General features: G+C 40.5%; 1 protein-coding gene across 3 annotated transcripts in view; it reads right to left on the bottom strand.

Moving 5' to 3' along the window:
- Positions 1-9,467: 9,467 nt before the first annotated feature.
- TULP4 (TUB like protein 4) overlaps positions 9,468-13,902 on the bottom strand; it is a 383,734-nt gene continuing 379,299 nt past the window's right edge. For all 3 annotated transcript variants that reach the window (XM_088457433.1, XM_088457432.1, XM_088457431.1), the window contains one exon: positions 9,468-11,967. In XM_088457433.1, the coding sequence (XP_088313559.1) occupies positions 11,851-11,967 (117 nt within the window). In that variant the 3' untranslated portion in view covers positions 9,468-11,850. The remainder of the gene's footprint in view (positions 11,968-13,902) is intronic.

Raw genomic sequence — 13,902 nt, 5'->3', positions numbered from 1 at the left:
CACACTTTCTAGAAAATGGCTGCCGAGGAGCAGAGAGGAGGCGGGCCCGGGGGAGGAGCACTGACACAGCCCGCGAGACCGCTATGGAGAGGCACTGTGCAGCGGGGGAGGCGCCGGCTGCGAGACAGGGAAGGAGCGCTCCCCTGGCATTCAATTAACCCGAGATGCTGGAGCTTACTCTGCTCTGTTTAGCCCGCTGTCCCTGGTGGTCTAGTGGAAGCGCAGGTTAATACCAGGCTCCACGTGCAGCCAGTCCCCAGGGAGCCCCCTGCCTGGGAACTTAGGACTGTGTATCGGCAGGAACCCTCCGCGGGACCCCGCCGCTTACCTGACCCCTTGAATCCGTCCACAGTCTGGGGTCACCGCTGTGACCCCAGACACCGACCAGCATTCCCCGGATCAGTACCGGCGTTCTGGTCTGGCAGGGTGGAGGAGCGACAGCATAGACGTCAGTACTGACTGTCTATGCTGTGCAGCTCATCTTGTGCTGCCACAGCTGCCTTGAAGAACTTAAGGGGCCATTACAGCCCCCTCTGTTAAATGGTAATCCGACTCCGAGCTGGGCACCTACAAAACTGATTTGCCTTGGCTCGGGGACGGGGTATAGGAGGGGGACCCCAGTGCATCCTGGGAGGCTGAAAACTTTAATTCTATGGTGCCCGATGTCTGACGTCATCCGCCTATACCTCGAGGTATCCTGTGGATACCCTATGGACCCTTAAGTAGAAAGTAAGTTATTTGCATACTGTTGAAGGAAGGTAGCTTCCCAACACTTTGCAGCTTTAATAAAAGTGCTTATTAAAAGGTTAAACATTTGCAATTAATGATTTAATGTGCAGCAAAATAAAAGTTATGAAAATTATGTTTATTTTACTTTTGTATCAGCATTCAGGATACAAGGTTACACCAGGTTAGTTTATTTTATTACTAAACATATATAAAATGTGGCTGGTGTTTTGTTATCTACATCTGCACAGTATTAAACTTTATACAATTATTTTTTACTACTATTACCTGAACCATTGTGCCTTCCCGATATGAAGGAATCAACGGAATTCAGACACTTATGTACTCAATGACTGAACATTGTGTTGGCATTAAAAACTATACAAAATGTACACATTCTTATCTTTTTATTAAGCAATAGCTATATAACCATTACAAATCCAAGTCAATATGGAAGAAACAGGGCAGTCAATTCCTTAGGACCATAAACTATCTACATCTAAGCGACCAAACAAACCACATTACACTTTCCCAGTGCCTGCAGCACAGTTTTAATACAGTACATAACACACATTAAAAAAGACGAAGAGAAATGTCAGTGTTTTCTTCTTCTTTTTTACAATGCAAATCAGCAATGAGTCAAATGCATCTTATAAAAAAAAAAATATATATATATATATATATATATTTACACAAAGTAGTAAAAAGGTTAATATGGGTTATGCTACAGCACATGCCAATGCAGCCACACGCAGCTGCATAACCAGGCTGTCTAGGGTACTTTTAGTGCACACTCTGACCAGATTGCAGTATTAATAGAAAACAGAAATATATGCAATATGAGTAGAAATAATTTCTAAAGATACAGTATCAAAGTGATATTTTCTGAAAATAGAGGAATAAAAATCATCAATGTCTTTAATTTGAAGCCAAATACATGCTTTTTTTATCTAGTCAATAAAATATATGTACAGGCAAAATTAGGCTGAGATGGCTGTAGTATTTGTTGGTTACGCAGGGTGGCTATAGTACATAGGTGTGCTATTCCATAACATGGCCCACATTTACAGGTCAGATTCTTTACATTCCATTACTTCTTATTCTCAATTCACACATATAAACACAAAAGGTGATGATGTTCATATATTTTATATATATATTATTTTTTTTATTTCTTACCAGTTATTTATATAGCGCACACATATTCCGCAGCGCTTTTACAGAGAATAGTTGGCCATTCACATCAGTCCCTGCCCCAGTGGAGCTTACAATCTATGTTCCCTATCACATGCACACACACATATACACTAGGGTTAATTTTTGTTGGGAGCCAATTAACCTACCAGTATATTTTTGGAACGTGGGTGGAAACCAGAGTACCCGGAGGAAACCCACGCAAGCACAGGGAGAATATACAAACTCCACACAGTTAGGGCCGTGGTGGGAATTGAACCCATGACCTCAGTGCTGTGAGGCAGTAATGCTGCCATTACACCGTCTGTGCTGCCCATGTATATATATATATATTTATATATGTAAGTGTGGTGTGTGTATTTGACAGTACTTAACATAACTTACATAACACTTTAATACTATTACACTGGGGGATTTGCTAAGGTGTCAAAATACAAATGTGCAGTAACTTAGCACCCAATCAACATCTTGATTCAATTATGTTAGAAAAGTGGTTGGCAGCCTAATACACTTCAGATGCCACATTGGGCAGGTCTCTAACCTTCATAAGGTCCCTACATCAAATTTAGGGATCTATTCATCATCTCTTAATTTCTACAAAAGCAGATGAAAATGAACATTTTCACGCTTGCTTTTGTAGAAATTAAGTTTTTTGGGCCATTCATCAAAAAAAAAGCAGGAGATATCACAGATATCTAGTAACATATTAATAGGTATTTTAAACAAGTGCTACAAGCTTTAACAAACAATTCTAACATAGAGGAAGAAACAAGAGGCTAATGCTGATATTTCGGAGGGTCGCCTTTTGCCCATCACTGCATTAGACTAATAGGAAAAGAAACAAGTCTCACTGGTTGCTCTGGGTTACTGCCTTATAGGAGCAGGTTAGTAAATCACCACCACTGTGTGATTTTATACTGTAAATGCCAATGGGCTTGATTTAGTTTTGGGAATAGAGTAAGACAGAGCAAGTAACTAACTGTGCATCTTGATAAAACCATGCTGCACTGCAGCAGGTCACAATACCAAAAAAACAAGGTGCTTTCAAACCTTATTAAAATAATAAAGCACAATATATAAAATCAAAATTCCATTTGCTGCAGGTCCAAGAGGACAAACTTCTAGAATAAAAATGCAAACAAAGAGAAAATAAAAGACCTGCACAGTTGGAATTAGCACATAACAAGGTTTAATAAGTAACAATTCTATATTCTGTATATTGTTAAAATACCCAAATATCTAAGATAAATACTGTAGCTAAAAAGTATCTAATTGTGAGTAGTCACAAAGGTAATGCACATATAAAATCAGGAGTAACCTATTCCATAGGACTTTGAATAAAAAAAGTCACGCGAGTGTGAAAAAAAGAGTTAAGGGCTCCACTACCCAATTGTCCCACATGCCAGAGAACCTGATTATTTTTTATCTCGGCTCTCCAAGTCCTTTGCAGCCATCAGCGGGAGAAAACGTGGAGCACAGAATCAGAAGACGCTCGGACGGACCTGCTACTTACCTGTGCTTACCTCTCGGGCCCTCTTTCTGGTCACAGTAAGTGCTGGGATTCCGGGACTATACGGAGGAACTGTGAGTCATCGGTTACCCGCCATTACTTGTTCTTTACAGGACTTAAAGATTTCCCCACTACCAGAGACTAACGAGTTAATACCTCCTTATCTAAGCACAGAACCATATATCCACATCACTGTTCTGGATGGGGTTATTAACAATTGGTTCATGGGCATTTTAATACAGGGAAAAGGGATATATCCCTATTTTAGCAGATTGCTGCACTCCTTTGGAACTTTGCTTTGATTCCTTTATTGTGGATTATCTATTTAAAGACTATGGGCAAAATTTACTAATACCATTTTCAGACAGATAATGGCAAAAAACCCAGGTTTTACCCGGCATTTGTATGCCAGGTTTTTTGCCATTTTGTCTGATACCGCTTTCACACAGGAAAATGAAAATCCCAGGAAATTCACTTTTACCCGGTAATTTGCTAAAAAAACTGGGTTTTTCCCGTGTGAAAGGGTCAACTCGGGATTTAATTCCCGGGTCTAGGACCCTACAAAAAACCAGGGTTGGAGACCCTGGGTAAAAGTGAATTACCCAGGATTTTCAGTGTGAAAGGGGTATAAGCAGCGGGTTCTAAACCCCGGCGGTTTTGCTATCCGCAGATTTACTAAGGCCAAAACCGCCGTCAAAACAAGTCTTAGAATAGAACAGAACAGGGCCGTCATTTAAACACTGACGCCAAACCCCCCGCTTAGTAAATTTTGCCCTAATACAGGACATTTCTTTTTGAAATAGGAATAGGTTACTCCGGATTTATATGTACATATAAATTGTGACTACTGACAATTAGATACTTTTTAGCTACAGTATTTATCTTCGATATTTGGGTATTCTAACAATATATACTTTTTAGAATTGTTACTTATTAAATAATTTATATGAGACACCTTGTTATGTGCTAATCCTACTGCGCAGGTCTTCTATTTTCTCTTTGTTAGCACTACAGATGGGGCAGATTTGAAATGTTGAGTGATTTAGATTTGGGAGGTCTGTGTCCAAACTAAAATCTAAATTGCAGTGTAATAATAAAGGTGTCCAGCATTTGTGGGCTACATGCAGAAGCAGCCAGTATTTACCCCACATGTAAAAAAATATACGTATTTGTACCCCTTGCATTACAACATGGTTTGTCCAGGTACACAGTCACTTGCTATTTCTTACTGTATTCCCAACTCTGAATCAGGTCCAATGTAAACTATTTATAGTATATTAAGAAACAAGTTTCTTCTTTCAACAACAGTTTATCTTCAGAGTTCAACATCTAAGGGCAGGTATTGATTTATCATGCTAAATTTTCTATTTATTTGGGATGATAAACTGCAATAAGAATGGCACAACGTAAATGTTATACTAATGGAGCTGAAAGGCCAATGTTATTAAATGATTACATTTATAAAGCAATATAAAATGTGAATCTAAGATTAATTAAATATTGAGTAATGGGGCCCTTACACTATCGACTTATCGCCGCGATGTTGCATGTTGGATTTCACTGATCAAAATATGATCGTGATTTACACATCAGTGACATTTAACATGGAGAAATTCACCGATCCTCAGACGGATCGTGGAACTTCAATGGCCGCCAGACAGCATTTCCGACCGGTGGAACGATGTTTCCAATCGGATCGTACGACCGGCCGGTAGGTGTATGTGCCCCTTTACTCTCTAGCAGTCTTCTTTTATACTTTGTACATATTTGGTGGATGCAACCATGGCAAAATGACCTGAAAGCTTTGATCCAATTGTGTTGGTCATAGAATCAATTGAGCAAACACAACTAAATAAAATTACCCTACCCACTGCCCATTCACCCACACGTCAGCGTTTGTCTCTCAGTCCCAGATGAAAGCTGGGGGCTGTGCGATACTGCTGAGGGAGTGTGATTGTGCAGACCATATAGCTGCAAGCAGGGGGATTTTAATATTCTATTGGTTCTCTCATACCCATTTAATTTTAAAGTAAGGAGTTTGGGGGGTGCGAAATTACAGAAATGACGTAGCCCTGGGAAAAAATAGTCTGCATTTCAGGGCTCCATGAAAGGGAAGCAGCAGGTATAGTAAGGGAAAATGTAACAAGTGGGAAGGTTGCTTTGTGGTTTTTATTTCCCCATTCTACCAGAAAGTCTACTTAATAGATGCACAGCCAATCAGGAGCGGACTTTCATTAGTCACAATTAAAGGCCACTCCAAATTTTATGAAGTAGGCAGGCTTGACAATCTAAAGTCGTTTGTGTCAAGGAATCTCTACGGACTAGTCCGGTTACTTTATTAGGGTTTTTGATTTCTTATTCCTTGAAATGATATCAAGAAAGGTACACTGCAGAAACTCTGGGGGAGCATTAATTTTAATATAACAGTACATAATATTATGTTATATAGTATTATAAAGGATAGTATACAGATTATACAGAATAGTATAGTTAATATAGGGGCAACAATAGTATAGAGAAATGACAAGGAGTCACTTTTTATCACTTATACTTTGGCCACCAGAATTTTTATTGGATGGGGGTCCCAGTTCACATAGGTTATTAATAAGGGGCACAGAAAGCAATTTTATTGTTTTTATTCTTAACCCTTGTACCTACTGACAAGGGGTTCCAGGATGGGGCAATGCTACTTGGCAAGGCACGGCCATCCCTAGGTGCAGAGGCACAATGGATATTGCCCCTTCCCCTGAATAGCAGTTTCATTAAAACACTAATGATTATGATCAGGCAATAATACTTGAGCCAGGACCACAGTAAAATAGGCTTTTAATAAAAATATAGGTAATAAGATGGTCAGGCATCTGCTGAGCCTGATTCAGAGATGTATGTTAATTCTGCATGTGTAGAACAGGTCCTGTGATCTCACTTGCAGACCCCCCCAAGCCGCAGCATGTTAGGGGGCAGAGCGGGGTGTGTATCCGGTCACCGTTCCTGGAAATGGGGGCGTGGCGCCCCCCTTTTCCGGGAGGGACGAGCCTGGATGCAGATTTGTGGCCTCTTAAGTGACCAGCACACTGTCAGCGTGCAGGCCTGGCCAAAGGAGCAACCATCGCGACAGTGATCCCAGGGAAATGAAAATACATTGCAGCAAGGAGGTGTCTGACACCTCCTTCTGCATTTGCTTCTGAGATGGATGGATTTATTTGCACAGCCACTTGTGTGCGACTCTGCAAATACGTCCATCACTGCCCATCAGCAGTAGTCAGTCAGAACTACTGTATGTATATTCAGGGGTATTCATACCATCTGGTAAAATGAGTTCCTAGTGTCAAATGGCAATGTGGTGGGGCATTTCAGCAGATCGAGGGCGTGAAATTCAAAAGCGGTCACATGTATGCAATCCCAATCATCTTTTAGTGACTAAACCACTTTGCTCATTACGTAGTACTGCAGTCAGAGATCAAATGTGATCAGCAGAGGTACATTTTACTCCTGGAGTTGGTACGCAAGCCCTTTCAGACACAAAAGCCATTGGACTGAAATGGTGTACCTGGCAGACACAGTTATACCACTATCAGACAGAGAAAAGAACCCGGGTTTTTCTTCTGTCTGAAAGGGTAAACACGGGACCTAATTCCCGGTACTTCGACCCAGGTATTTACCTGGGTTTTTCCCGGGTCTTACAGGGGTTGGCGGCTGTCAGAAAGGTGCCGACCCGGGTTTTTCTACTTCGGGCATAGTAAGCAGCGCTTATTGGCTGAGATGGCGGTGCACGGGCTGCACTTTTCATGACCTCATCTCTGTGTGCCATAAAAGCAGTCCATTTATTATGGCACACTGTATATTGCAGGGATAATCTGTGTTCTGTGTGAAAGGGGTCGACTCTGGAATTTCCCGGGAATTATGTGCTGTGTGAAAGGGGGTTAGGAGCAATTTCCCGGGTCCTTCCCAGGTTGAAAGATATGGGAAAAACCCAGGTTTTATGGATTTTTCTGTCTGAAAGTGGTATTAGCAAGGTTTTGTTTTTTTTTACATTTTGTTTTAATAAATTAGCTGCTTTAAGAAAACACAGCAGTGCAAAAAGTGACAAAGCATTGAGACCGTGGTAGAGAATCTACAGATTGACAAATGCAGGATTATATAGCTGTGCCACGTAAATGTAGATTTACACTTTAATTAACCCCCTGCCTTTCTAATGACAGTACTTTGGTGGGCATCCCTTCTCTCGGGGAAAGGCAAGCAACACCAAAGGTGATTAAAGGTCAAGGCAATAAATATGTGAGGCCAGGGACCTTCTAACCAGATAGTGCAGGTTCCCTGTCCTGGGATACAGACCATACTATTATTGTGAAGGGAGAGGATTTAGTACAGGGGATATTTATAGCCCATCTGATTAAAACTATATTCATTTTTATTATGAATCCCTGACGTATCCAGAAATCAGAGTAGATTGTTAGAACAGAGGAATGGTTGTCTTGGGAAAATACTGTATAGAATAGAAAAATACTGTTCACCTTGTTTGCTTGACATTGTAAATTAAGTATTTAATACACAGGGATGCTCAGATTGCACACCAATTGACTTTAAAGGCATGTAAAAATTGCATGCGGCCACGTCTCCCATTTAAAAAAAATTAATTAAAAAGAATTACCATTCAATTTAAGCCAAATGCAAATATATGCTGCCCTTATAATTTTTTTACTTAAAAAACATGTCTATGTAACACTACCTATATGTTATACAAACATTCTTTTGTATGCCTTCCACCAGCCCTTTTTATTTTACAGCTAATGATAATCATTTCCCACCTTGCACATACAAAAGTCCAAAAATCTGAAAAATATTTATGGAACCTAAATCAATATTTGCGTAAAGATCCACAGGTGACCTGGAAAACATGAGCTGTTAGGGATCCTGAGAATTGAGTTTGAGTAACACTGTACTAGAGTATGCCGATCAATTAGCTCATAGACACACACATCCTTAAGTGATTAAAAAGATAATGTAATACTGTAATTGGCAGGTTTATATTAAATTATTATTTTAATATATCAATTTGTAAAGTAGTTTGTAATGATCTAATGTATTTGAATCTTTTTGGTGTACACTTTCCCTTAGGTATGGTGCTATGGAACTCTTGTGGCACTATATAAAAGTTAATTATAACAGAGTTATTTGTATATTATCCATTTTGGCAGGTTTACAACCTGTGGCTCTCCAGTTCAATCCCTTTGGCTAACCAGGCGTGATTAACAGCTGGATGCGCACAGGTTACCTACCATTATATTACAGTAGTAAAGGATTACAGTAATAAGGCGTCTGTATCATCTTGATATTAGCATTAGCCTACAATACTTACTTTCTGCAATAAAAGAACTACAATCTTCATTATGTGAAAATAAATATGTGTGTCTAGTCTAAGTGGATATCTACATGTAAAGTTGCAATAGTCAGGTAAGGCCCAGCAGAAACAGTTAGCCCATCTCAGTTAGTATCAAGGCCCTAGGAAAAAAGCAGAGAGCCAACACAGAGGGGCTAGTGCAGTCTAGAACGCAAGTTGATATCATACAAAGACACATATCATGTGTTTTTATGCTCCAGGACCAGGCTTACGTACGCATGGGCAATGTGTTGTCACACACAACTCTGTTAATCCACTTCACTTGCAGCTGAAGGAGGGGAAAATGGAGTGGAAACTCATGTATGCAAAGATCAGAGAGGGCGCATCAGCAAAATTGCGGGTTACACAGAGTTGTGCATACAGGGAATTATGCCCGTTTTCAGATGGATCCTTTGCACCTTGGATAGGACTGTTTCAAGAAAGCACACATGATCATGACTGCTATGAAACAAAGCGTGCATGTAGGGGCGGTCTGGATGCAGAAGTGTACATCTCTGCATTTGTCATGCAAGCAATGCTGGAGCAATTACAGCCAATTTGCATTCAACTATGAATCAGCCACAGAGTGTATTCAGAGAATAACCTATTGTATAGACCCATCAGAGTATATCCAATAAGCAGTACAGCAGTGGCTAATAGTACAACTTATTCTGAGATGTGATACTTGATTAGTCATTGGCCAGTATGGTGTTCATTATCGTCTACTGATATTGATAATTAGAAAGGCAAGTGCTGGAACCATAACCTGAATCCAAGGGAACCAAATGAGTTAGCTGTTTGATGACACTTAAAAAAAAGGAACACAGGTTGATACAAACATTTACAGAGTCAAGTACAAGGTTTTAGTTAAAATCATAATCAACAACCAGACGTCAGTGCATCCGATGATGTCCTAAAATGAATTAATATTCAGGGGAGAAATGCTTGGAGAAGTAAGATGGCTGCAGGTACAGTTAATCCCTATGTTTGCCAAAACTTTTACTGACTGCTGCCTTTAAAATCTGAATTGCTATGTTTACATTTTAAAGAGAATACATTTATATTTTGGCAGGTTCAACAAACTCAGGAAAAAGTGCTGCACTAAGACACAGTTACAGAGTATGGTCATATAATTATATTTGTAGACCCTCCCCAATCAGTTAAACAGCCTTTAAACTTTTATAAAAAATGTTAATTAGCATATGTTCCCATGTTCTCTGCCAGGGTGTAATATTCTTTGTCAAATGTATTCTCCAATATTTTCCATCATATATTCCAGAGGAAGAAAATTGTAGTGTTCAGCAGCAACTTGCATGTTAAGATGACAATTATTCAGTTGTCAGTATGTGTACCATGTACTGTATATACCCTTCCGTTATCCACCTTTCTGTCGTGCAACCTGCCACACACAGAGATGATGCATAGCACGACAGTGCTGGTTTAACATCAAATAGGTACTTTTTTACTTTTAGTTAAACACACTGGTAATTTTGTATAGCACTGTAAATAAAAACAAATCGCATATTCATGCTTCCTAAAACGTAAGGAGGTGGGAAAAGAATAATAATAATAAAAAAAAAATCATGCTCCAACACTTATGATCTGTTATGAGCTGAAAAAGTGCATTATTTGTTAACAGAGGGGGAGCCACATACAAAAAAACACATTGGCAGACAAATGACATTAACAACTATACTCATTAAATCTAAAAAGGTGTAGTTTTTAGGTACAGATGTAAACAATGTCTGCACAGTTTGCAATACAACATTTCTCTTCTCAAAACCTAAAAAATAAAAAAACAAAAAACCCCCCCCCAAAGAATAATCTCAACTGTAAAATGTGCGTCCCTTCTGTTATGTGGTTTAATTTGAAGTAGCCTGGTCCCCTGGATAAAGCTTACTACTGTTTGCATAAATACAGTAAGGATCAATGCAGTATTTTTAGGACTATCATTGATTTTCAAATGTTTATGCGATAGTCTTGGAGTGCAACATACTTGCCTACCCTCACGATTCGGCCGGGAGCCTCACGAAAATCGTGTGCCGCTGCTGGCTACCCGGAAAAGCAGGCAAGCCGCCGACCCATCCAGCCCCCTCCAGTGTTAGAATAAAACCCCCGCAGCAGGGGGGAAGTGGGTGGTGACGCGGTTCGCGCTGAATTGCATCATCGTGGGTGGGGTGGGACTAAAATGATGCAATAATGTGTCCATGCCCCCTGCTCTGCCGCCACTGCAGTGTAGTACCCTCAGCCACGCCACACCCCCCTGCTTGTCCGACCTGGCTGCCCCCTTTCGGAAGGGGCAGCCAAATGTCGGCAAGCCTGGAGTGCAATAACTTTGGGTCATAAGTGGCAGGTTATAAAAGAGATTCCCATGAAATAGTTAATTTACCCACACTATATAATTAACATTGCCCTCTCATCGTCTTAGAAGTAAACACACAAAATAGTCTTGCAATTTGGTACAGATATGCTCTTACATCCAAACCAAAAGAAACTGTTTCTGCAAATGCTAACAAAACACAAAGTTTTCAGATATAATTCAACATAGACCCCTCAGTAAAGATATTTATACAACTTTGAGTACCCACACAATTTTTTTTAATGCATTCAAGTATTAAAAATATTGTTTAGTTGCATTTTTTTAGTTTGTGATTCTACAAACCGGGGAAAAAAACAATTCAATGAACCACATAGTTTACAGTTTTCAAAAAATAATATTATAAATAAGGCAGTTTTTCCCATGTAATATTCTAACACCTATTGCACCAAACACAACAGAACAGAACCATCAATACAAGTCAAAAGCCACATTCCCACCATAACAAGAAATGGCTCCAGTTCAACCATCAGCAATATTGCATTAAAAAATCAAAAATCAAATAATACATAGTGCCTTCACGCAGGCAGTAGTGTTTGTTTCCAGTTGAAATGCTCCAATGTTTTTTTTTTTTCTTCCATTTTGCTATCTATACTATAGAAACGTTGCTGCGTTATCCCATGTTCAAAATGTAGTTGAAATGTTTGTGTCCCACTGCTGGGCTCACTTGAGGCGCTGTGTCACATTAGCCAAAGCTACTGCAAAGGCTTGGACGGCCGAAAAGGGATACTGAAAGTCCAAAATGTAGGCATTGCCATCAATCCTTCCAAACTGCATTACCTGTTGGAATAAAAAAAGATAATGATAAAGTGTGGCAGTGATTTTTAGCCATATTGATAATATTTAGCATTGAAGACTGAATTTTTATGGCCACAACTGAAGTTGGTCCCATTGTTCTCTCGCTCAATGCATAGCCCAATTTCTCATGCATTAGGTAGATTAGCTGTAATTAGAGATGAGTTTTTACTTTGTTCTTTAATTAGCGCAACACATGAGAGACAGCTAGCCAATAAGATTCGATTTTCAGATCTGAAATTAGCAGAGCCAAAACCAAACCGCTCATATCTAGCTGTAATATCTACTATTTATACAGTTATCTACGACCTAGTAAAATGGCTGTACACAATTCTTACAAGATCAGAGGACAAGAACAAATTAAAGAAACAGAGTGGAAAAAAAAATGAGTTATGGTATAACATACCTTTGATAACTCTTTTTCTTCAAGGTCATAGGGTCCACAGGAACTACCTTGGGGTATATGTGGTTTGGAGGAAACCAGGTACAAAACAGTCAACGTCTTCCAGTCCCAGGATGCACTGGGTCGTCCTCTATATATATACCCTGCCCCCAGGCATTAAGTTTGTAAGCAAGCCTAATGGCAGGAGAAGGAAAGTGGAGAAGAAAGTACACATTACACTGAAAACACTCATACACAATGTGACAAGGAACTGAAGCCAGTTGTGTCAGCGATGGTGCCCTGTGGACCCTATGGACCTCGAAGGAAAAGTTATCAAAAGGTATGTTATACCATAACTCTTATTTTCTTCTTCAGGATCCATAGTGTCCACAGGAACTACCTTGGGGATGTCGTACAGCAGTTCCCTTAAGGGTTGGGACGCTCCTGAGCTGACAGGAGGATCCGCCGCCCAAAGGAAGCATCCTGGGAGGCAAAAGTATCAAATGCATAGAATTTGATAAAGGTATGGACAGAAGACCAAGTGGCCGCCTTGCACAGCTGTTCAGCAGAGTTGAATGTGCTTTTACCCTTCTCAGAACAGGGAGATCAGCCTGCGTATAAACTTGAGAAATAGTCATACGCAGCCACCGAGCCAGAGTATGCTTGTTAGCTAGCCAGCCACATTTGTGAAAGCCATACAAAACAAACAGTGCATCTGATTTTCTGATGGAGTTGGTACGATCCACGCAGATACGAAGAGTTCGAACCACATCCAATGAAGTTTCACCAGCAGAAAGGCCTGAAGACTTGAAAACCGGTACAACTATTTCTTCATTTATATGAAAACGGGATCCCACTTTTGGGAGACCCTGCGAGCTGAGAGGAGATAGCAAGGAGAAAAAGTGTCTTTGCTGTCATCAACTTCAGGTCCACTGTATTCAAAGGTTCAAAGGAGGGAGCCTATAGCGCCCTGAGAACCAAAGACAAATCCCACGGTGCCACCGGAGGAACAAAAGACGGTTGCAGATGGAGAACACCCTGAAAATTTTTCTAACATCCAGCAAGGGAGCAATTCTACACTGAAACCAAACTGACAGCGCAGAAACCTGTACTCTCAATGTGGCCAGCTGGAGACCAAGGTCCAAACCCCCGCCTGGAGAAAAGCCTGAACACGAGAGACCCTAAAAACCTTAGGATCAACTCTTCTGAGGGAACACCACCGAAAAAAGGAATGCCAAATCCTGTAATAGATGCGGGCAGAGGAGGGTTTCCTTGCCGCAAGCATCGTCTGAATCACAGAGTTGGTAAACTCTTTGGCTCTTAAGATGGAAGACTCAAGAGCCAAGCCATCAAAGACAGATGAGGTAGGTCCAGATGTAGGCAGGGACCCTGCACTAGCAGATCCAGCCATAGAGAAAGTGTGAGCGGAGTGTCTATGGAGAGACACGTCAGCTCGGTGAACCAATGGCGTCTGGGCCTAGCCGGAGCAATTAAAATAACCCTGCCGACCTCATGCTTGAGAACTCTTGACCGGAGAG

The sequence above is a fragment of the Taudactylus pleione genome, unplaced genomic scaffold, assembly GCF_031769625.1.
Source record: "Taudactylus pleione unplaced genomic scaffold, aTauple2 ptg000760l, whole genome shotgun sequence".
In the NCBI taxonomy this organism is placed as follows: Eukaryota; Metazoa; Chordata; class Amphibia; order Anura; family Myobatrachidae; genus Taudactylus; species Taudactylus pleione.
Note: the sequence above shows the minus strand (reverse complement) of the source record. Positions and strands in the feature narration are given on the sequence as shown.